Source organism: Phaethon aethereus (genome assembly GCF_964289735.1).
Source record: "Phaethon aethereus genome assembly, chromosome: 8".
NCBI classification, from domain to species: Eukaryota; Metazoa; Chordata; class Aves; order Phaethontiformes; family Phaethontidae; genus Phaethon; species Phaethon aethereus.
The window spans coordinates 3722323-3745748 of record NC_138584.1 but is presented as its reverse complement, the minus strand read 5'-3'; the positions used below and the strand labels follow the sequence as shown (position 1 = coordinate 3745748).

The 23426-nt window shown below is 41.7% G+C and overlaps 1 protein-coding gene across 2 annotated transcripts in view; it reads left to right on the top strand.

The window, feature by feature from the left end:
• Nucleotides 1-4430: 4430 nt before the first annotated feature.
• Nucleotides 4431-23426, top strand: part of RGL1 (ral guanine nucleotide dissociation stimulator like 1) — a gene marked incomplete at its 5' end in the record, with an annotated part of 79503 nt that continues 60507 nt past the window's right edge. For both annotated transcript variants that reach the window (XM_082002902.1, XM_082002901.1), the window contains 2 exons: nt 4431-4457; nt 5402-5512. In XM_082002902.1, the coding sequence (XP_081859028.1) occupies nt 4431-4457; nt 5402-5512 (138 nt within the window). The remainder of the gene's footprint in view (nt 4458-5401; nt 5513-23426) is intronic.

Genomic DNA, 23426 nt, shown 5'->3' with positions numbered 1-23426 from the left:
GTTTTCCCTTTTTTGGAAAAAAATAAGGAGGCAGTTATGTGTTTTTCTTTCCCATCTCCCACTGAGCATCCCTTCCCAGTGAAGCAAATTTGCATGCAGATCTCTGGTACCTGGCTGCTTTCCTTTCAGGCTGCTGGATGCCTTTCTCTCATGGAGAAGCTGTCTGGGATGATTCTTACATCACCTGGTTTCTTTGTCCTTTTCCTTTGCTCTCCCGAATATTTTCCTTATTTGGGTATCTCCGACTTCTGTTTCCTCTCCTCCTTCTGTTAGGCCCCTAGCAGAGGCAGTAAGACTAGCTGTTCTTTATTTCCAGCTGCTTTATAGGTCTTTTGCTTTGTCTTCTCATGAAAGCGTCTGCATGCCAGCTGTAGCAACAGCTGAAAACAAGGAAAAATCATCACTCTGTGACTAACTTATTTCTCTGTGGACAGTCGGCAAGTTCTTGTTGGGCTGTAAGTGGTCAATGATCTGCAGTTTGAGAACTTTCCAGACCTCAAAGTATTTTCTTATATAACATTTCGCTGTGAGAAGTGTAAGGTTGCATTCACAAATGGATTTGTATTTCTTTCTTCTTGGGGGGGGGGAATACATGCTCAGATGTATTAGAGGAACAATTCTGATTCAGTAGAAAGGGCAGGCGCAGAGTTTGATTATGGCAGGAATGCAGTTATTGCATGAGAATATGATTTGGAAAGAACCAAGTATTTAACACAATGTTGACCATGAGTGTGGTTCATTGGTATAGATCAGTTTCATGAATAAAGTCTGTTAAAAGAGCAAAACAGCAGTTCTACTAAACTGAGTTGCAGACTGTTCTTATTCTTTTTCATGTTTCCTTCAGTCCTTGAAATCTTTACAGAACATCTTTTAGATTAATCAGCGCCTGCTTTGTCTTCACGTTTTCCTGTGCATTCTGATCCTGTCTCTTAGTCTCAAATAAGCGGCTGAACACTACATAATGGTCTTAAAATGCAACTAAATGGAAGTTAAATGTTACATATGCTTTTCTTCCTTTCCAGTATTAAATAATCAATGCTTGGAAATAAGGCAGATTTTTAGGAGCCTACAGTGAGCATAATCCTTTCTCTTTAAAAGATCAAATAAATACATATATGTTATGCATACATATGCAGACATGCATATTTTGGTAAGAGTTAATGATGGGAGTTGGAGTTAAAAAGGGTCCTTCTGTTAAATTTGTAGTCAGTACAGTATGTTTCATTCACTTTGAAAGATTCTACCAGTCTGAGAGAAATTTCTTGTATTCCATGTAACAACATTGTTGCAGCTATGAGATCTGATGATATAAATACGGACAAGGTCTGTTGAAAGAGTATGTTTAAACTGACCTCTTTGTTTAGCTGGAAAGCAAGCAAATACTGTGGCATAAGAAAGGCATGCTATGTTGGAAAACACTGTCCCATCCCCTGTCAGAGGCTTTAATGAAGATACCACCCCAACCTACAAATACCCTTTTTCCACATGAGACGGTTACTGATAGAATCCAGACATCCAAGGAACTAGAAAACTGCAAATATTAGAATTGGCAGAGGATTTGGATAAACAGTTTTTGACTGAAAACCTGTTGAAAATGCGATTGCTGGGCTTTTCGCAATGTAATGTTTGATGTTAAGTCTTGTGGGGACAAGACTCGGTCCCACAGAGGTTTGAACCTGTGATTCACTTTGATTTCAGGGTCTAGGCTCGAGTTCGTCAAAGAATCTTAAGAATTTAGTTCCCTTGATGTGAACGTTTTAAGCTCAGGCTAAAGTAAAGCTACTGCTTACGTGCTTTTCTGAACTGGCCTACTAGGTGGGGGCTAAAGAAAGATTAAACTAATTGGCCAGACTAAGTTGCACCATGTGTTGTACTGGCCATCTTGCAGTTTTCCCCTTGCAGCTAAACTAGCTAAAGGAAACAGTTTCTAGAAGCTTAATTATGTAAACTAATTTAAGGGATAAGTAAACAAAATAACTGAAGATTTCAATCAAGTAAATACTGAAGGATTCTACATAAGACTATTTTAAGATTGGTGTGGGTTTTTTCCCCTCATCCTTAAAGAGCAATAACTCTTAGCATAGACAATGAATTTTTTCCTTCAGGCTAATTCTGATCCTTCCCTCCTGGATCAGCTGACTGAGGACGCTACAGAACCAAATATCCCACTGTAAATGTAGCTGGGAAATAGCTGCCTCTTAGGTATATCTACCTGCACAAGTGCATTTAGCACCCATGACAGCAAAGGGTGGATGATGCTGGAAAAACCCCAGGTAACAACAATTTGCCATCTCAAGTGCACGTTGGCAGAGCTGGGATCTAGGGGTAAAGATTAGCATTTGTGCGTGATTTAGACTGTAGGACACTTCAAATCTGGAAGAGTGTAGGGAACTCTTTGTTCTTGTAAAACACATGTACCTGTTGTCATATAGACCTCATCACCTTGCTCAAAATTTCTGCCTCCCCTTATTGCCCTACATACCGTTGTGTGTCACAGGTTTTTCTTCAGCAGCCCAGGTGTGACCACGTAACAGCGGTGCAGTTTATACGGTATCTCGTTTGTGCAGTTCTTGCAGTTTGTTAGGATGAAAGAGAACGTGTAAATTCAAAATGCTGTTACAGAAGCAGGATGTGATTTGATGTACTACAGAATGATATGCCTGATTACGGCCCCTCCTGTAACATTTCACCATGATTTTGATTTGTGGGGTTTTTTTGTTTTGTTTTGTTTTTTTAAAAGGTGTATCTGTGCTGAATGTTACAAAGTCTGGGCATGACAGCTCACTAAAATTAATGTGGGAAACAGTCTGCTCTAACTCTAAGCATGTCTAATGGCAAATCTAGTTCATAAAAAGGGTAACTTTTTGCTGCTTGCTAAACTGGATGAGTTCATCTGGCACTCCTTCCTGTCGGAGCCTCTCTCTGTCACTTGTCAGCTACCGAAAGGATTCAGAAACATCACCCATAAGAGGGTTTGTGCCCTCCCTTGGGTGAAAAGCCCGGAGCTTGTCTCTCTGTAAGAAGGTGTTCCCTAAGGACCCAGGCTGAAATGTGTGATTCAACAGAAGCTAAACAGAGTCCAATATGTGTGCTCCTTCCCACTGTATTAAGTCACTGCTGTTTTCTTATTATTAAAGAAATAGTTAGAAATAACTCCCATTTTTTGGTCACTGCCATCCAAAGTAATGGTACTGGCACTAGCACACTTACTGTGGCAGCAGAACATCATATCACATAAAACTTTTGTTTCAATACGAATAATTATTTGCTTTGGTATTATATTCCTTGTATCTGGATATCCATTTTCACATGCTAACTATGATGTGGAAAACCAGTTTGCAAAATCTAAAGCATTCAAAACGCTCTGTGCCCTTTTACAGGAGAAGCCAAGGGACTTTGGAAAATCTAGACTTTGATCGGTATGCTATGATACATTTCAGTCAGATTATTAAAGTCTGTATCTGCCTCAGCATATTCTGGATCACTTCAGTATTGCACAAATAAACTAAATGCATAGCCCGGCAAATAATCAGATCAGTTCACCCGTGACAACACCGCTCGATCTTGGCTTCGTAGCTTAAAATAATGTTCCTCGCTTCCATGTGCTTCCTCATGTTAGCAGCTGCGAGTGATAATAGTCCCTCCGAACCAGTGCTGTTCCTGAGATAACTGGTAGTAACGCTTGTGCACGAAGAAGTTACCGTGCAGGCTGCCGGCGCTGAGGTTCCGGAGACCCCAGCTCCCTGCTTACCTCGTTCATTGACTTGTCATTTGCGCACTCGACTCCGCTCTGCTTTCATTTATAACTCCGAAAAACCCAGGTGGCTAAAGGCAGCCCGGACGCAAGCTGGCGTTCGTAAGGCGGTTTGGGGCCCTCCCCGGGCCCTCTCCGCGCTCCCGCCTGAGCCCCCTGCGCTGCCGCTGGCTGCTCACGCCTCGGCAGGGCAGGGCCGGGGCTAGCAGCGGCGTCCAGCAAAGCGTTTAACCTCCTTGCTTTCAGACTTGTGGTAGCAAGTTTGGACTGTTAAGCCCGGCTTAAAACTCCTGCCTTCCGTGTATCTGCTGTGGTTTTGCTTGCTTGCTTCTGGAGGGGCGCGACGGCTGCCGGCGGGCGATGGCTGGCGGCGGGGGGCGTTGCCTCGGCGCCCCGTCCCTTGACGGGATGACGGCCGCGGCGCTCCGGCGGGCAGCGACGGCCGAGCCCCGCCGCGACCCCTCGGCCGCGGCTGCCCGCGGTAAACAGGAAGCCCCTCGGCGGGGCCGGGGCCGGGCCGAGGCGGGGCCTGGCGCGGCCGCCCGCCCTCCCGCGCCGCGGAGCCGAGGGGCCGCACGGCTCGGCCCGGCCCGGCCCGGCCCGCGGCGGCGGCGGCCGCTGACAGGGCGGAGCGGCGGCGGCGTGCCCCGTCGAGGCGCCCGGCAAGGCACCGAGAATGAAATTGCTGTGGAAAGCTAAAATGGTGAGTGGGTGTCCCCGTCCCCTGCTTCCACTGCCCGCCGGGTGGCCGCCCGCTGCTTCCCGCAGCCTGCCCCGCTCTCCCCCACGACGCTGCTCTTCGCGAGTGGCCGGGTGTGCGTGTGCCCCACGCGGGGAGGGCGAGGGGAGCGCTCCGGAGAGGGGAGTTGGAGGAGTCCCCTTGGAGGAACTCAGATGCGTGTTTTCTGTCCGCGCTGCAGCGGCTTGCGCTCTTTTGTACGGTTAATAATCTAGGAAATGAGGAGTCATTGCAGCACATGTTCGGTTAAAGTTTGGAAGACGTTGCACTTTTTTTTTTCATCCACTTTCTATTATTTGTGAATTTTAAAGCCTCGAGTCTGTGAAGTTGTCTGTTGGTTTTTTTTTTTTTTGTAGCTTGAAAGAATAGGTTTTGGAAAAGCAAACCACAAGCGCTTTAGATCCCTCCTGTCAAAAGAAATAAAGGGTTGCTGTATTTTAAATGCTTGTTAGCTTCAAAGTTTAAAGGCTGTCTGCCTAAGTAATTCAACAGTTTTTAAAAGTGCAATTCCTTCCATAAATGAAAGGCCAAAGAGATTAATTGCTTTAGAAAAGGGGGGAGGGGGAGGGAGAGGGAAGAGAAGACTGCTAATCAAAACCAAACTATTTCCTTAGAAAAGACTTTATACAGCTATTTAAAATATGTGCTAGTCTAGGAAAAATAGTTAAATGGAAAGTCAGGGTATCTTGATACCACAGGAAAGGACGGCTTGCCAAGAATACCTTCAGTGTTCCCTCAATCTGAAAGTATCCCGTATTGCTTTGATTGTTGTATTTACTTTGTGCAGCCCATCTTCTGCCCTCAGCTCTGCGTGAAGCAGTAGAGCACCTGGTATGGATTGTGGTGAGCAGAAGAGGGAAAATGTTCCTTTCTCTCTCACTTTTCTTTCTTTCCCCTTTTCCTGGCAGAGCACAATTCAGGACTGGGGTGAAGAGGTAGAAGAAGGAGCTGTTTACCACGTCACCCTGAAAAGAGTGCAGATTCAGCAGGCTGCCAACAAAGGAGCAAGATGGCTAGGGGTAAGTAAGACTGGCGTGGTGGCATTTTGGAAGGCTGCTCATGGACTTTGGAGCCCACTCTAGGGAGCGAAATTCCACATGAATTGTTATGATATTAACTTTTAGCAGTGACTGTTCTCACTATTTAGAAAAAAACACAAAACACTGAAGTTGTCTGTCTGGGTCATCTGAAATGACTGTCTCCGTGTGTTGACTCTTCCTCTTTTCTTGACGTGTAAAAAAAAATTTGTCCAGTTGTGGTCATGGGTCCTATGATACTTGGTGCAGAAATAAGGATCTTAGCTTATGGCCTGGAAAGTTGAATGTTTAAACAGTTATTTCAGACTGGGCTATAGCTCGTTTCTGCTGTTAGGAACCTATCTCAGGTCTCCCAAACAAATAGCCACGGTATTTTGACTAACGATGATCTCTGAAAAGTTAGCAGAAACTTCCTCAAAACTTAAGTGAATATAGGTTTGGGTCTTATTTTCATATTGCTTTCTTAGCCGGATGAGAAATTAGTTGTCTGCATTTCTGCAAGAATTACAGCTCTGTACCGTTTTTCAAAGGTGTATTTCAAAGCATGAAGGCTTTAGTGGTAAGTAAAATGAGCTTAAATGCACAGGCACTCAATTTGGCATGCTGCTGAGTGCCTTCACCTTTGTCAGGCCAAGTCCCCAGCTGATATAAAATGTCCTCACTTCATTGCAATCGGTGCAGCTGTGGCAGTTTTGAGCCAGATCTTCAGGAGGTGGCTATAACTTTGACATTATTTTGTTATGTTTATATATTTTCTTTGGGATCAAAGGCAATAACAGAAGAACTCGGCTTGATGTAGTATCCAGGTTGGTATTTTAAAGACTTTTAAAACTGGCCTGAGACTTAAATAATTTTCTTGCGAGGTTCCATGACATAAAGCAATACAGCGCTGAAGCCACAAGTCAAGAAAAATAAGTGAATTCCGTCCTGCATGCAGATAGTGCTGAGACTCTTCCCTTCCCATGTTTCTAAGAAGTACACAGAGTTCTAATCAGAACAGATAATTTCAAATCTGCTTCCTCTGAGTGGCAGATTTCCCATCTCTGCCTCCTGTTTTTACCAGGAAAAATATTAGAAAGTATTTTTGAGCTCCTGTAAATTTCCCAGCTGGTGGTTTTGTGTAAGAGGTGGAGATAATACTGAATGTGTCTGTGTCCCATAAACATACTTCAGAAAAGTAGCATTTTTTTTCTGTTTTGGCTATGTTGTTCCTTGTATGTAGAAGGAGTTTGCCAGGTCTCGGTCATATTCTGAAAGAAAGAGTGTGTATCTGTTCCTGAGATCGTCACCACAGCTGATGGTGCTGATCTTAATAGGAGGACAAGGAACTGCAAGGCCATGGAAGGGACTTTTAGCTTTCTGTGGTGATTGTTAGTTTTTTCCAGGTCAGAATCGAGCCCTGTTTGTGGGGAAGGAGGCAGTGTGTCAGAAGTCTGCACCTCTTCTGGGCATAAATTGGTGACTTCAGCTTCCAGGCTGGCATCTTTCATGAGCAAAAAAAAAATCTCATGCATATTATTTAAAAATATTTTTAAACATATGGACTGTTTGTTTCCCTTAAGCTCTTCAGAACATAAAATATTTTAAGCTCTTTTTGTGGTCTTGTTTTATTAATGGCATTACTGTGGCCCTAAAGTCAATAAATAGCCTCTAACCCATTATTTATGAAAAGCCCCCCCCAGCAGTTTTGCCTTGAAGAGTGTAATTGTCTCTTATAATTGTCATCAGGTGACTTTTTTTTTTTAATCTGGAGCTTATAGGGTTTTATGATGCTATTTTTTCCTATGCTTTGAAATTCATAGCACCAAATTAATAAGCTGTTGGATTTATCAATGTTGGTCTTAATTTTTTTGATGGGGCTGTAAGTCAGGCTTAGGTTGAAGACTCAAGGTCAACTGAAGAGTGTGGGAACAACCTATTTGTACATCAGCAAATATTGAACCTTCCTTGTAACCAATATAGTAACTCTTTTACTGATTATATGCATGCATGGCTTTACTTTTTAAAAAGTAACTTTTCCAATGTCAGTTTGTGTCCTGTAAAGGTCTACTTAGCAGTTTGACCTTCTCTGAGGCACTGAGCTTCTCCTGGTTTATCGGTTCAGGTCAAGTTCCCTCCGATTTGAAAAGCCCGAGTCTCTTAAAACCTCGATGTTGCATGTGGCTATTAACTATTGTGTGGTATCAGAGCAGGGGTTTGATCCAGCTGCTCCAGAGTGGTTAGTTCATAGTGATGTTGCGTTTGTAAAGTGATTTGGAGGCTTTTCAGCTGAGAAGTGTTAGATGGTAAAGTATCTGATGTGTCTGAGAGAAATGCAGACATCTAACTGAAAATTTCATAGGACCTGTGTCAAAAGGAATATAAAAGGACTTATTTATTCTGAGTGTGTTGCGCTTTATTACCAATTCCTTTAATTACTGAGAAGCTTGAAATTTTGCTTAAATACATTCTTGTACAGGTACCAGTAAGTGAATGAACCTAGATCTTTTTTTGTTTCCAGAAGTCTAATAAACCTTTCTTAAAATTCTCTATCCTAAGAACCTGTCTAGGCTTCTTGCATGCTTGGCCCTGTTATGAGACAATGGTCTGTTTAAAAGCCAATCATAAGTTTACAGTTTAAGCACTGTAAATGCTTGCCTATTTAAATACAGAATGTCTTGTCTTTCTCGTGTTTCAAACTTCTACAATTAATAAAAGAAAAAGACAAACAGGCTGTGACTTACACGGTGATCAGCAGTTCCATAACGTTCAAAAGTGTGAAGCTTTTGGATAAACACCAAATTTCTTAGCTTTAAATGTAATATTAGACATCAAAGGATGCCAATAATAGCTACTGTTTTTGTCACTAAATCCTTAGTCACTAAATAGTTAGTGAAGCTGAAGACTTTAGGCGCTACGGTATTATGAAATGTTAAAAACCCTAGTAGTAGCTCAGTATTGTGATAGACGCTGCACAAAAGCACTATCCTGACTAAAAAGAAGTTACAGACTAAATGAGGCTTGTTGCCTCAGCGGATGACTAGTATCCAAGGCAGTGGTATCAATTTTGCGACACTGATTTCTCTCAAGTTATTTGTGGACATCAAGGCAACGGAGAGTCTTAACAAAGCTTCAAAAGTCAAACGTAACTTTTGGAGACGTTGAGAGAGAATCCCTCCCAAACATGACAGTTTCAACACGAGAAAGCATGAAGGCATTTTTTTTGAAAACGCAGTGAGTGTTGGTGTCTCCAGAATAGACTTTGGGTGGTCTCCAGAATCTTGAGAGAGATGATGTGGAGATTGGGAACAAGCCATGAAGGTCATGAAAACTGAGACACCTGACCTAACTTTTTTTGTGAGAGAGAAGGATGGGGAAGAAGCGATTTGCGTAGGTAGATGGCATGCTCAAAAGAGGGGATGAAAAGAATGCTTTCTGCAACAGTATTCTGAGTGGACATTCAGCATCATCATGAATGGTGCTACATCATGCTACAGAAAAAGGCGTATCGGTAACTGGAATAGAAGGTTTGAGAGTGCAACAAGGAATTTTAATGACTCGGCTAGAAAGAGAAGGTTGTATCTTAAAACTGTGACACAAAAAACCTGAAAAATGAGGTTCAGCTTACCTCTGAGGATGTAAAGACAGCCCGTAGGGAGGCTGGCATCCAATGTGTCAAACAGGATGGTGCTGTTGTCCATGAAGAAAAGACAACAAAGCAGAAAAGACAAGTTAAAAGTTTAGAGTTCTGTGGGGTTTTTTGATCTTGAACTGACAGTCAAGTACCCATGAAATGAAACAGAGACCAGCTGAATCATACCGTAGCCAGAAGCAGTTAGAACAGTAAGGAAGTGGCTGTAAAAGTAGATCATCTGCTAAACACCTGAATTTCTGTTGCCAGCAGTAGTATGCTGAGGGAGTATGAATGGCATTGGAAGAGGTGAACTCATCAGTGACTTACTGTAAACACTAAACTGAAAAGTAAACAGTTAGTTGAAAGAGAAAGGAAAAAACAACAGGTAGAGAAGTGGAGAGATGGGGGAATGTTTGAGGTGAGAGACTGAAAGAAATTTTGACTAGGAGAGTGATGGGTCTATGGGAGGCAAAAAGTACAAGAGAAAGGAGTATGAGACGGGATGGGATCTGCTGCACAAGTGAAAGGATTAGAGGAGGACCGCAGGAAAGAAACTTCCACACTTGTCACATGCTAGAAATGAGATTTGTTCAAGGGATCCTTTGGCAAGAGGAACAAGGGCTGGAGAATTTGAGGAGCTGGGACTGTAGGTGTGGAATGAGATTAAATCAAAATGCTGAAATTGCTCAGTGGACAAAATTGAAGAAAGAGGGGAAAGAAAAAAGGCCTTTCTAGTGAAGGTAATTAGCCTGGTGGTTGTGTTTGTGCCAGATGCCAGTGGATGCATACACTGAAGATGCACCAGGGCTAGGGTCTAGCAGAATGAGCCTCACAGTGATGGAAAGAGAAAAGAATGAACGGTGTAAGACAATAAGGCAGGAAGAAAATGGTTGACCATATAAATAGCAAAGAGGCAAGTGAGGGGGTGGTTTAAGGCTACCTGGATAGATGTTCTTGGCAACTGCCAAAAACTGAAACAAGGCAGTAGATACTATTGCCAGTTGATTCCTTCATCAAATATGACTGATCCAATAAGGGACGATGCTGTGTTGGTGGGGTTTACCGTAAATTTGTTTTCAGGAAAGAATTAAATTCTGTAGAAAGGTAAGTAGAGTAGGTCTGTGGGATGCTTAGCTTTACAGTGGCACAGTTGGAAACTGTGGGAAGTATTTGGTAAAGTCAAGTGGTGTAGTTAGTTCAGACAATTGAACATGTGAGCTTGAAAGTTTGAGAGTCAGAACTGCAAATGCTGCCTTGACTTCTGGTCTGGACAAGGGGGAAAAAACCCCCACCTTTCAGAGGAGGGTGCAGGAATAACCATCTAAAAAAGAATTTTTTTAGGAATTAGGTTTTGACAAATGGAGAAGAACTCTTGTCAGCAGACAAAGCTGTATCAAAGAGTTAAAATAAGAACTGCCAAAAGTCAAGCCTTACAAAACAAATGAAAACAAATCATTAAAGGTTTGTCAGCCATGTAAGAACAGCAAAATAGTAAGTCTGCTTCACAGGGAGAATGAGAGAGGAATTAAAGTTAATTTACATATAACACAAAAACCTAAATAATTTTTTGCTTATTTTCTATAAAAATGACAAAGGTCAACCTGGAGGTTGGTGGTAATGATGGCATACCGGGCTTTCACATGTCTTCAAGTTTAGTCTCTGCCTAAGGGCTGAATGTGCCCATGCTGGGCAGCTGGTAGTGTCTAGCCCAGAACTACAAAGGAGCTGGTGTATGAAATGATAATTGAGCAGCAAGGAGTTTTAATTCATCTATCAAGTCAGAAATGCCATTTTATGACTGGAGAACAGTAAATGTGGTGCTTTATTTGGGGTGGGGGAAGTATGATCTAGGTAGGTAGGAGATACTTGTCTCATGAAGATAACGATCTTCTGTATTTAAAAAGGCTGTGGGTTTAATCTGTTTGTTTGAAAATCTACTCTTGAAATAACTCAAAAAAATTAGTCTCTGGAGAGACTTGGGAATTATAAATTATTTTGGAGGATCTGTTGAGGAAGATCCGCTGCCACATCTCAAGCGGAAAGAGGGATTGTTGATCTGGAGACAGGTGCCTACGGGAGCTCTATGTGGGTCAGTCCTGCAACTGAACTGCTGTCACATGTTCATTAGGGTCAGTGACATAAAAGCAGAAGCATGCTGACAAAATCTGATGGTCTGGCAGAGGAAGAAAACCCTGGAGGATGGAAGTATCCTACAGGCTGACATTCAGGGTTGCTATAACACAAGTGGGTTGAAATTAAGTAACACAGAAAATGAAGGTGTGTTTGTGAATGAATTAAAATAATTTCTGATATAGGATGATATTTTTTTGTCTGTGTCCCTTCCAACTTTGTGTGTATTAGTCAACCACAGGATAATGTGAGCCACCAGCTCAGTTGTTTTATGTTATTGATAGCAGAGATAGGAAGCATGAACCCCCTTTGTAGAGAGTCCTGGCTCACAGTCTCTAATTCTGGCCGTTTTTGAGAAAGTTGATTTAAATTGGAAGGGAGACAGGAGAGGACTCTTGGGATCATCAAGAAAATGATGAATATGTCTGATTATAATCTGAAGACTATAGCTTAGTTAGGTAAACAAAATGAAGATTCAGGGAGTATATGTTCAATACCTATAAAAAAATCATGAAGTAAGCACAAGGGTGGGAAAATAACCATTCACACTAGCTATAGACTGGTGTATAAATTGTTAGAATAAAGTTTCAAATCATCAGAGCAATGAGACAGTGGAATGGCACTCCAGCAAGAGTGACGGAAGCAAAGAACCCAACAGCATCAACTCTGGAACTGGATCAGTTGAAGAGGATTATAACATGATTTACTTTGGTAGCAGAACACAGCATCCTCCAACTGTACATTTCCAAGCCAAGTGGAAATATAAGAGCAAGGAAGTGTGCAGCGTAACAGCGGATTGAGGTAGATCATTGATATGGAAGTTGTGCTTTTTCAACGGAAAAATGTGGGAGTTTGTGACAAGAGAAGAAGAGAGCTCCATGTGTATAATCAGAGAGAGGGAAGTTGATTGTGTGGAGTTGGTTGTGTGTAAGACATGAAGATGAGAGGAGAGTCTGGAGAAGACAGACTGCGGAGGGGAACGTTTGGAAGCAACTACTTTGTGGTAGTTGTGCCCCATAGTCTTATCCAGGCTGATGAGGAAAAGGTATGGCTGTAAAGCCTTGGTTAATTCAAGGTAGGCTGTGGTGCTGGTCTCTCCTGCTGCTGGACAGACCAGCATGCGAAGAGGAGGTCACTGTCAAATTTTAGATTGAAAGAAGGGCAGGTGGGAGTGAGCAGTACAGTGGGGAAGATGGATTCAGTGAGTGCCTTGTTTGTGGTGATGTCTGAATACGCACTGGGAAGCAGAATATGGAGAATTGGATGCAGAAAAGCAGCAGAGAGGTGTTAGAAAATGTTGGTGTGGAATTGGAGGAGGGGGAACAATGGTGTAAGAGTAGAGCAGACGCAGTGCCGCGGAAAATGAGTGGTGAAAGGCATGGGTGTGGCATGGGCAGATGGACAAGAAGATTACAAAATGAAAAGGCAAACAAGAGCGTTTAAAATGCTGTGAAGTGACTTTTGTAGACCGCCCCCCCCCCCCCCCCCCCCCGCTAACCGCTGGAGTGCTTTATCTCACCCTTCCAGGGGTTAGGGAGGTGTAGGTGACCGACGTCCAGCCCTCGAGGAATCTGAGGGAAGCAGTGAGGAATGAGTCTTTGAGACAGGAGGGGTTGCCTAATGCTTGCAAATATTTTTCCTATCAGAGTCCTTTACCCGGGAAGGGGTGAGGAAGAGACCGGCACTCTGCCTCTGGAGTTTTTACTGGGGCGGGTCACAGGAAACGCAGCCAGGAACAGGAGTTCCCCAGGCGCCTCTGCACTGGGGAAGCCCTACGGAGACTGTATCTCCACATCTTAAATGATTACTAAGCTTCCAGATCCAGTCCTCAAACATCAAGTTCCTTGCTGTACTGATGGATGATACAGACTGCTCTTCCTTTGAGTCTTAAATATCCAGATAACAGAGAAATACTATGGTCCTTCATGGACAGTGCTGCCTGTTTTAGTTAGCCATTGGTTACATGTCTAGAGTGGATTTTAGATTTTTTTTTTTTTTTTCTCCTTCTGCTTTCTTTTTTTGGCCACAGCTGAACTGGCTCTAGGGCTTGTTCAGTCAGGGGTTGATTCAAACATTAGTTGTCTCAAGTTGTTTTTAATGCTATAGCATTGGGTGTAGAGCAGAACAGGTTCTTCCAAAATGATAAACAAACTGCTGTAGAAGGTTGCTTTAAATACCTTCAAAATTCTAAAAGGGCAAGAGGTGAAAAGTACCAAGTCTATCATTAAATATTTTTGTTTTTCTTTAACACTGATATTATTTGATAACTACTGTTTCTGAGAATTTTATGGTGTTTTAAAAATGAATTTTGAATTGTTGTCTTGCACGGCACACTGCATGTGACCACAAGTTTGGCTTCTAAACACCTCTGCAGTCACATACATTGGCAGGAAGCTTGTGTTGGAGAGTTCAGTCAGAAAAACATTACAAAAACTTCTAACTAATCTGTATCCCAGTTAGGACCTAGGACATAACCTTCACTTTGACTTAATATGTCAGAAAAGAAGTTTTACTTTGGATTTTTTTCTTTCCAACACTGACCTCCTAAATATGGGTTGAGATTTTTTAAATGGTGCCTGGAACCATCAACAATTTTGGAACATGCAAAACCTCAAACTTTCTCTGAGGCTGCTCCTGCCCTCCCATATGCCCTTCTGAGCCAGCTCTGTGATTTCTTTTTTATCTTACTCTTAGGTCCCAGATGTTCTGGTCACGTGTAGTTTCCTGTGCAACCAGCAGGCAAGGACTTGGCTGATCTTTGTCCTTGCTGCAGCTTGCTATTTTGTCTCTTGATTTATAGCATATGTTGGTCCCTTTTGGCTAAATCAGACTCTTTGGAATCAGGTTCCTGCAGCCTGTCCCGACCGCCCAGACCAAGGCCAGGGTGTAGTTCTGACCGTATGTTTGGCAAAAGCAGAAAAGCAGTTCCCAAGGAGCTGACAGGCTCCCTACAGAAACTGGGTTGCACTATTGTCCGCTCTGAATGCCGTTTTCTCCAAGGAACTGTCTTGGAGATAGAGAAGAAAGAAAGATGGTGTGTGCTCTCATTGATTTTGCATGGTGTAAGGTGCCTGTCAACTGCTGGAGACCCATGAAGAAGCTATATAGGAGATTTTAGAAGGAACAAAATAATTTTACCTGTAGACAGGTACATAGTTATCAAAAAGAAGGCTTTGGCATCTCATTCAACTTGCCTTTTGGTTTTGAGTAGACTCTTTCCTCCTGTCCTTTCCTTCTGTTGTGGGCATAATAGCACCATAGCATTGTAGCCCTTATTAATGACTGCTTTATGAAATATTTTTCTCCTTGCTTCCTGGTTCAAGCCTAGATCTCTGCTCCAGGGATATTCCAAGCAGCACTCTTCGATGCGGTCATAAGCTGGGTAATAGAGGCTGTGTGTGGAGCAGACACTCAAAAATGAAACCTGAGCTTATTATGAGTTTGAAAATGGAAGCCTGAAAGATTACTGTCTTTTACTTTCCCGGTTCCAAATAAAAAATGCATAATTAGAAGGGTAACTGGCTCTGTAGCATGGTGTCATGCTCTCAGTTGAGTTTAAAACCTCCCATTCCAAGCTGTCAAAGAGTGACAGGGTGGCCGTGCTTTAATCTTGTGGTGTTATTAACACTGAGTTGAGGCTGTAGGATACTTCTGCGAGGCCACACGGAACTGGGGAGAGACACATAGGCAGCCTCCCTTCCTACAGGGCTGTGCAGAGGCATCTCTCGTCTCGCTAATGATCATTATATTCAGTGGGATAGCAAGAGGTGAGGGAGGCCTCTTGAGCAAATGTTGCTGGAGACTGCACTGTTCTGGTTTTGCACTGGTTGTGTGTGACTGCATTTTGGAAATCTCACAGCCATTCTGCTTATGTATGAAAACTTGCGTTTGGCATACTTTCAGTTTACCTGCGACATGTAGGAATATAATGACATCCTGTACTATAATTAGTCTCCACTGGGAATTCTTCCGATAACCGGGATGCCTGTCTGTAAACTATGCTTCTTGGATGGTAGAGGTTCTCCCTAAATTGTAGCATCTTAACTGTCCTGCTGCTAAGATCACTGAATGTTATCTTGCTTGCTTTTTCAAGAAGAAATAAATGAAAAGGATAACAAAAAAAATCAGTTTGCTCTGCAAAGAAACTGGCATTTTCCTTCTGAATGCTAGAAGATCTAGGTCACTTGTTGGGTTAAAGAAGTTTTGGCAAGGAATGTGGCTATGTGTCATCGGAAAGCCTGGGAGAAATAGCATATGAACTGGACTGAGATGCTGTAAAGAGAATAGCCTTGGAGAAACCATTAGTTTTACAGTTTTGGTTTTGATGTTTTCATTTAAGAAACAAGCTGGAGCATTGCGAGCATGTTAGTCACGCTTGGATTTAAATTTAGCCTTGGTAAAGCTAATTAAAAATATGTTTAGTGACAGTGTTTAAATGCATGCTTTGAACTTGCATCTTTTACTACTGCTGTAGGAATCTATTTTCTAAATGTATAGCTTCCTATAGCCAGCACTGTAAGGGGGTACGGCTGTGTGACGAAACGAGCACAAAGAGATCAGATCATAGCTTAGCCCCTTGAAGAAAATGGGGTTACCATGTGTGAAAGGGGTAAATGAATGCTATCTCAGTGTGAACCCTGTTCTTGCTTGTCAGTGTGTAGCTGGTGTGTAGTATCTTGTAAACCAGAGGCAAAAAGTTTGTGGTGTCTTTAGCGTTGTTTATCACCCCAGGAAGATAGTATCAGAGATTGTAAAACATTATCTTTATGCATAAGACCTTTCTTTTTTTAAAAAAAAAAACACCAGAAAAACAGTGTTCCTCTTGCATTTGGAATTTTACATTCTTAGCAGATTGCTCAGACAGCAGCAAAGCCGCTTTTATCTGGTGGATGTGGACCGGGTTGACAGACCATTCTTTGAATGCTGGGATGAGACTTTGATATGTTTTATTTGCATGCTTTTCTGTATCTCCTCATGGCTAACACAGATACTTCTAAACCTCCTTCCTAAAGGGCTGAGCAGCTGACCAGTAGTTATCTCCAGGGAGTCATCATGCTTTGCCCCTGCAGTCTCCCAGAACTATTTTTGCCCTTGATTCACCCCCAAAATGCTCTCTCTTCGTGTTCCGTGGCCATACAAGCTTTGAGAAGTGACTTGTAGTTCATCATGGGTGGTACACCGGCATGTAGATTTACATTTAGAACCTAACTATAAAGTCTGTGTTATGTTTTTACACCTTCTGGAATGAGAAATTTATTGAGATTTATGAGAATGTAGGGGTGTTTTTTTGTTTGGTTAATTTTTTTTTTTTAATAATTTTTTAAAGCTATAGTGAGGAATTCTGTGTTTTGGACATAGAAATCCTTTTACTGCTCATGGAATTCACTCTACCCTGGACCAAAATAAACTCCTGCTAGCACCTGAATACAGCTGCACTGTAGTTTGGTTCAGCACCATGCCACCAATAATTTAGGGACCGGAAGGAAAGTAAAAATATATCCAAGTGAAATGATAATGATCTTGCATTCTTACAGCATCTTTCATCCAAATAACTTTCAAAGCATGGTCACAAATTTTCACCAGACAGACTATGTGAAATATGTTGTAATGTAACATAGTACAAAAGTACAATTTGGGTGGGGTTTAAAACTCAGCAGCAGTGCTGTTGCCTGGGAGTTGGTAGAGTTCCCCTTTATTTGGGGAGGTGGGAAAGAGGAGAAAAAAGTGTTCTGGGACAATGTGACTTTAAAAAGGCTATTTTTTTTGAGGTTGCTGAAGATGTTGAAGTGTTAGAAAAAGGTCTGGGGGAGATAGATTACCTGTCAAAGTTGCATGGTAATATTTATTTAGTGGCTTCATGGTGTTATCGCATGGGTATCTTCTCCACATGTGGCATATATGCCTCAAGGAGCAGCTGCTTAACAATGCACAGCAGGACATTGAAACAATTTAGGACCAGAAGTGAATTAATTAAAACCACTTGGGGAGAAGACCTGGACTTCTGAGAGTCCAGAGTTCTGTGAAAGTATTTGCCCACTGTACAACAGCAGCTGTGAAAGCAAGCTCAAATATTAAGCTGTAGCGGGGAAGCGGGGAATGAAGTGAGGCTTAGAAAATACCCCTAAGGAGATTACAGTTGCACCTCATTCCCAATGCTTGTTCCCTCATCTCAAAGATAAGGGAACTAGGAGAGGCATCCACAGATGGGAAGGGATTGTTGGCATCTGGAGACACTGAAAAGGTGAGGACTTGCGTCTTGGTGCAACTAGGGTTCATGTGTGGGTTTAATAAGGGCATTTGTTAAATCTTCGCAGGGTTGAGGATTGATACTGGCAATTAATAGGAGGATATAGCGAGCAAGTGGAGAAGGGATGCTTTATCTCCAGGGAGTATTTGGTGGTTTTGAAAGCAAGGAGGGGAAAAGAAATGTGTAATTTTACATTGCATGTAATTAACCTGAAGGACTCACTGCTGGAAGAAGTAATTGAGTCCAGCTGAGACTAGAAGGATTCAGAAGGGATTAGACATTTGTATAAATAATGAGAACGAATGCATGAATACTGTATGAAATTTAAAACACAAGATATGTAACGTTTTGTGATTTTTAGGTATAAAACAAACACCTCCTGCAGTTGAGAAGAGTCTTTCCCTTTAGAATGGTTATGCTGTGTGTTTTGAGTGTTATTTCTTCACCTTCCTCTATAGCATCTGGCCATTGTCAGAGGGAAAAACCTCTAGTTTAGTTTAAAATGACAATTATTATGTGTTGCTGTTTATAAAGTTCTGGTTTCAATTTGTTTGCAGCAAATATTTAACGAGGCAGAATAAAATTGAACACAGGCACTCATAAAAAGAATCATGAGAACTTTAATGTCCAGAAGATGTCAGGGCCATATTGCAACATAATATGGGAGTTTGTTGTGGGCCTGTTTTCCAGCAGTCCTGCGACCTCCTCCTGGTCAGTGAGAACTCTGGGTGCTCAGATCCTCCTTTTCATGTGTGTGTAAAACAAAAGTTTGCATCCTTGCAGTTTTAGACTCTGCAAATGTAGGAATAGTGTGGGTTGCCCTTTGCTTTACCCCATTCAACTTCATAATAGCCTCTTTAAAAATAAGGCAGCTAGAACAGAGTATGGTACTCTACATGTGGTCTCATCAGACCTTTTATGCAGTGGAAGAATAATGTCCTTTGACTTGCTTCGGTACCATTTATTTATACTTTGCAGTATTGTTTGCTTTTTGTTGCTGCTTCCAAGCGTTGTGCTGAAAGATTTAATGTTCTGCCTACTCTAACCCTTCAGATCTTTTCTCTGATCTGTGTGCCATGGTGTGACCTTTGAGGGTAGTACTTTCAACAGACTTTCTTGCTGGCCTCTTACATTTCTCTACATCTAGTTGCATAAGCCATCTGTTGCCCATCAGAGTGTAGCTGCCCTTTAACAGCTTGGGCAATCAAAATGAAACTTTGGCAGCTTCCACCTTAGGTGTGAAGCTTTCTGCCATTTTGCATGGTAGAAGTCATTAACCTTTTGCTCTGTCAGGCTACTTGGGTTACAGTCTGATGGAGTTTTTACTTGTTCCTCTTTGCCACCAATTTGTGTCCAAATACCAATTTATGTCCAAGTTTTTGCAGTCCTCTCTCTAGCTCAGCCCTGCATCTGTGCAGAAGTTATGGCATACTGCAAACACCACTGAAGCTCTTGGTGGTGGTCCCTTAGCTGCTGCTGCTCCACTTGTTTCCCATGGCTCAAAAATAACATGAAACCTTCACTAAGAATAAACTGTTTTATGCACATGATATTGGGCACACGAATTATTATGTATAATGGCCCTGTCGTACCAAGGTGAGGACAATTGTGATACTGGATTTAGAAAAGTACAGCAAGTCAGGAGTCCCATGCTCAGTATTCATTCGCTAATGACTTACCCCATGGCTTGAAGTGACCGACTTATCTTCTGGGGGTTAATTTTCTCACCTGGAATATACTTATTATTAGTTTTGAGATTTAGTGATCCGAGGAGGATAGAGGCAAAACTCTTGTGCTTTGATATACGACTGTATAGGACTCAAACCTATGAAACAGAAAACTCCTCTACTGTGCCAGACACCCAAGAAAAGTCCTGTAGCAGAGCAAGATCCTCCTGATATGCCCTGTGACTCTGTTCTACAATCTTTACTGTTAGAGAAAATATATTCTGCTGCTTATAGATGCAGAGGCTTGGCTCTTCTAATCCCTTCTGTGAAGAGAAAAGCTGTTAGATGAGACCAGAGCTTATCTCCTTCTTCCTAAAACCTTCCAACGGGACCCCAGGCATGCGCTGCGCAGCACGTGGAGGAGTGCCTCTCCTGTGGGGTGGGTTGCTGTACTGGAGTGGGTCTCCAGCTCACAGCCTGCAGACTACGACCAGCAATGCTGCCACCGGGCCACAATGGCACTAGCAAGGTGTAGGCATTCAAAATGCTTTCACAGAGTGATCCTGTTGTTATATTATATTCTTTCACCTATTTTCCTCTTATGTTCTTCCCACCTTTTTGTTCTGAAAGCAGTTTAAAGGATTATTTTCTTTTCCCCTCCCACCCCTTCAGCTACTTTGTACAGTTCCCTTCCTCCTTATGAAGGCTCAATCTTTCTCCCAGTCAACAACTGATTCTTCCTTCCTAGGCAGTCCATGGGCTCTTTGTGCAAGTAAAACAACAGGTTTTTCTTATGAAGTGGCATTTTCTATTGAAAGGTCTTGGAATGATTGAACAATATGGAATGACGGAATGCTTTGAGATGTGTTCAAATCATCGTAGCTATTGGGCTTCAAACTGGAGACTTGTGATATGTCTCATGTAGTAGCTTAGACTTCCTGATCTCAAGCGACTCCTCCTGACTCTTAAAAATCAATCATCTAAACTTCTGAATATCTATATATCCTAAAGCAGAACTAGACCATCACATGTTAAAGAGCTATCTCGGGTTTTATTTCCTCCTATATGTAATTGATGCACCACATAAACTTGCATAAAACCTTGCATACATTGAATCATATTTTCTGTTTTGACTCGAACGAAGTGCAGAATGTCTTTCAGTTGTTTATAGAATTCACCTGGATAAAACTTATTAGATGAGGTTGGTAACGTTTCAAAGCTTTGTTGGTCTTGGGATGCAAATGACAAACCACTACACCCTTCAGGATTAACTGTTGTCTTCAGTGCAAAAGAGGTTAGTTAACTAAATGCTGCTGAGGTGCATTTGGAAGCCAGTTTAAATATTATATGCAAATACAACAAGAAGATGATTATGAAGATATGCCTGCACATCCTTGTGTCTGTTTGCTTGGTTTGTAGTAATCTCTGGCTCTACCTGTGGTGCATTTTGTATTTTTAGAGTAGAAAGCCTTTAGGGCAGGGATGGTGTCTTGCGTTTTGACACGGCAGCCATTGTGCTGCTGTTGGAAATGTTTCATAAGTAACAATAACATATTTCATTTGGAAGTCAGATCTTACGCTTTTGCATTCCTCCCATAGAGTGCTTCAGATTGATTCTGGCTGTGCTTTCGGTCTGCTGGCTCCCTGTACCATACAAAATGTGAATGAACTCTTGCACACTTACTTAAACCGTGAGGTTTGCGCTCTTCTTCGTGCAAAACCACTTGTCTTGTTCAGCAAACATCAGGTGGCCATAGAGTTGGAACAGGACAGACATCAGAGGTATGCTATTAACTCGTGATGGTTCATTAAACAACAACGTCCCCCCGCCCCTGCAAAAAAAAAAAAAACAGGCAGTAAATGTGGACGATTTCTGCTTTATCTTAGAGCCCAACATTTTTTTGATCTTTTTTTCCCCTTCACTTGCAAGCTATACTTATTTTGCAATCTGACTCAATACTTCCACATAATTATGTGTGTGTTTTGATTTCTGTCCGTTGCCTAAGGATTTAAGTTCAACTGCAACATGGCATTCTTAAACTGAAATATCAATGTTTGCGGCGGGTTCCGCGCCAGCTCACGCGACCTGTGCTTCTTTCTGCTGTGTCAGAAGAGATGGGTTAATGGTCAGGTGCTGTAGTTGCAAGAAGGCAGTAATTTGTGTAGGTATGCGGTACGTTTAGTTGCCATATGCTTATGCAGTTTGTCATACAAAATGCAGAATTTGTCATAGAGAAGATACCTACAGAATTGGCACGAGGATATTGCCATCACAGGTACGGTACATGCAGACACGCATGTAGTCGTACATAGACGCTCCCTTTCTCTATATGTGTGTGTATGTGTACAAGAGAAGAATCCTAACAGATTCCATAATCTGATCCCCTGTGATGTCTAGATAATATAGTAAATATGCAGTTTGGCCTGAACTAATGATTGAACTAATAGTTTTGGACTCTTTCAGCACTTAAATAAATGTTCAAGCTGGTAACTCTTAATATTAGGTAACATTAGCTTACTATTACTGCTTTTTCTACTCCGGCCCCACCCTGGAGAGGTCTCTTAGTTTCAAAACAAAGGGTAGTAAAAAGCACAGCCATTGAAATGAAGTTTATAATGCAGTTTGGGTATGTATTCATGCTGTGGTCATACAAATGGTTTACTTACTGCTAACCTATTTCTTTTACAAAAGATTAAAAAAGCTTGGCAATAGAGATTGCTCACAGTAATTACTATGAAACATGTAACAACATTTCCTGGATATTTTTGCTTCCACAAAAATACCTTATGTTTCAAGTTCAGTTTATTTTAAAATCTGAATCAGTCTTCTGCTAACTAGTTTCACCTCTGTTGGAATGCATTTAATCTCCCCACACCTACAGTTTTATTTTCCAGCTATTTGTACTATTAAATCCATCACTCTTGCCTCGTTGTTTACGCTGAATGCAGTAGCAGTTTACACTGACTTCCTGAGTCAGTATAATTTCTGTGTACTGTTTGAGCAAGCTTTACAGTGTGAAAGGAAAGCCAACAATACGATCAGGATGAATAAAACCATTTTGGGTTATGTAATGTGCATTCTTGCTACTATTATGCAACAGAATTATTACTTATGGCATCCTTAAATCCATTTTGAGTTCAGCAGTGTTGCCTGCTGTCTCTTACAGGATGTTCTTTGTTTCTACTGATAGAACAGAAAGTGATGATGAGCTCCACAAGAAAATTAAATTACTTTCCTGGAAGGGGAAAAAATAGTGTGACTTTTCACAGGAAAAATATCACAGTTTGTGACTACCAGCAACACAGGTTCTGGTGAAAAATGGCCTTTACGTTTCTGAATGGCCAAAATACACTTTTTTTTTTGTGTGTTGACCTATAATTTTCATAAAATGGTGTGACTCTTGCCACAATAAATCTGCCTGTGTTAGCGGTAATATCAGTTATCCCTTCTCTTTGCTGTACTTGGCATTTATTAAAAAATGACAACGTATTTTGTTTTAGCATTTTTTGTGAAAGAAGGATGACAAATGGCTTCGATGACCAGTGTTCCACAAACAAAATTTGTATAATAGCTTTCATCTGCTATTTCTTAGGGTAGCCATAGAGTTGTTGTCATCTTTAACATCCAGGCAGCTTATAAATATGAGGACAACTGAAAATTTTGTTGTAGGCCTTTGAAATCTAGATGAGTTTAAAATAGGAGAAAGTATTCTGTGTAGAGGCCACGGTGTTGTCACATGTCACCAAATCAGGAAACCTGACTTCTCCCAGCTTACATATAACTTACTTGTATAAAGTTCTTTAATATTTGCATACAAAAGGAGTCCTGGAAGGACGAAACGGGAGTAATATGTGCTTTTAGGTCAGTAATTTAGCCTAAGCTGCCCAACTCATTGAAGTGAGGAAGGTAGGTTATTACCTGTGTGTGTTCATGTTTGTTAGAAACGCTCTTAAGGTTGGGAAGTTGACATGGCTGTAGCCATTTATGCCACGTTTTCACAATTTAGTTAGCTCTTCTGTAGGAGATTTACAGATTAATAAGTGAATTCTATTACGTGTATTCAACCTGGCTGCTTGCAATGCATATCAGCATGTCATGTAGTTTAACAAAAATATCACAATGATTTCTGGCAGTATTCTTTTTTCAAAGTACTTGTTCATACCTGGGTTTGTACTGCTTGCTTGCTGTGCCCTTAGTTGTTGGTTTATGACCGTATTATGCAAATCGCTCGGTAGCAG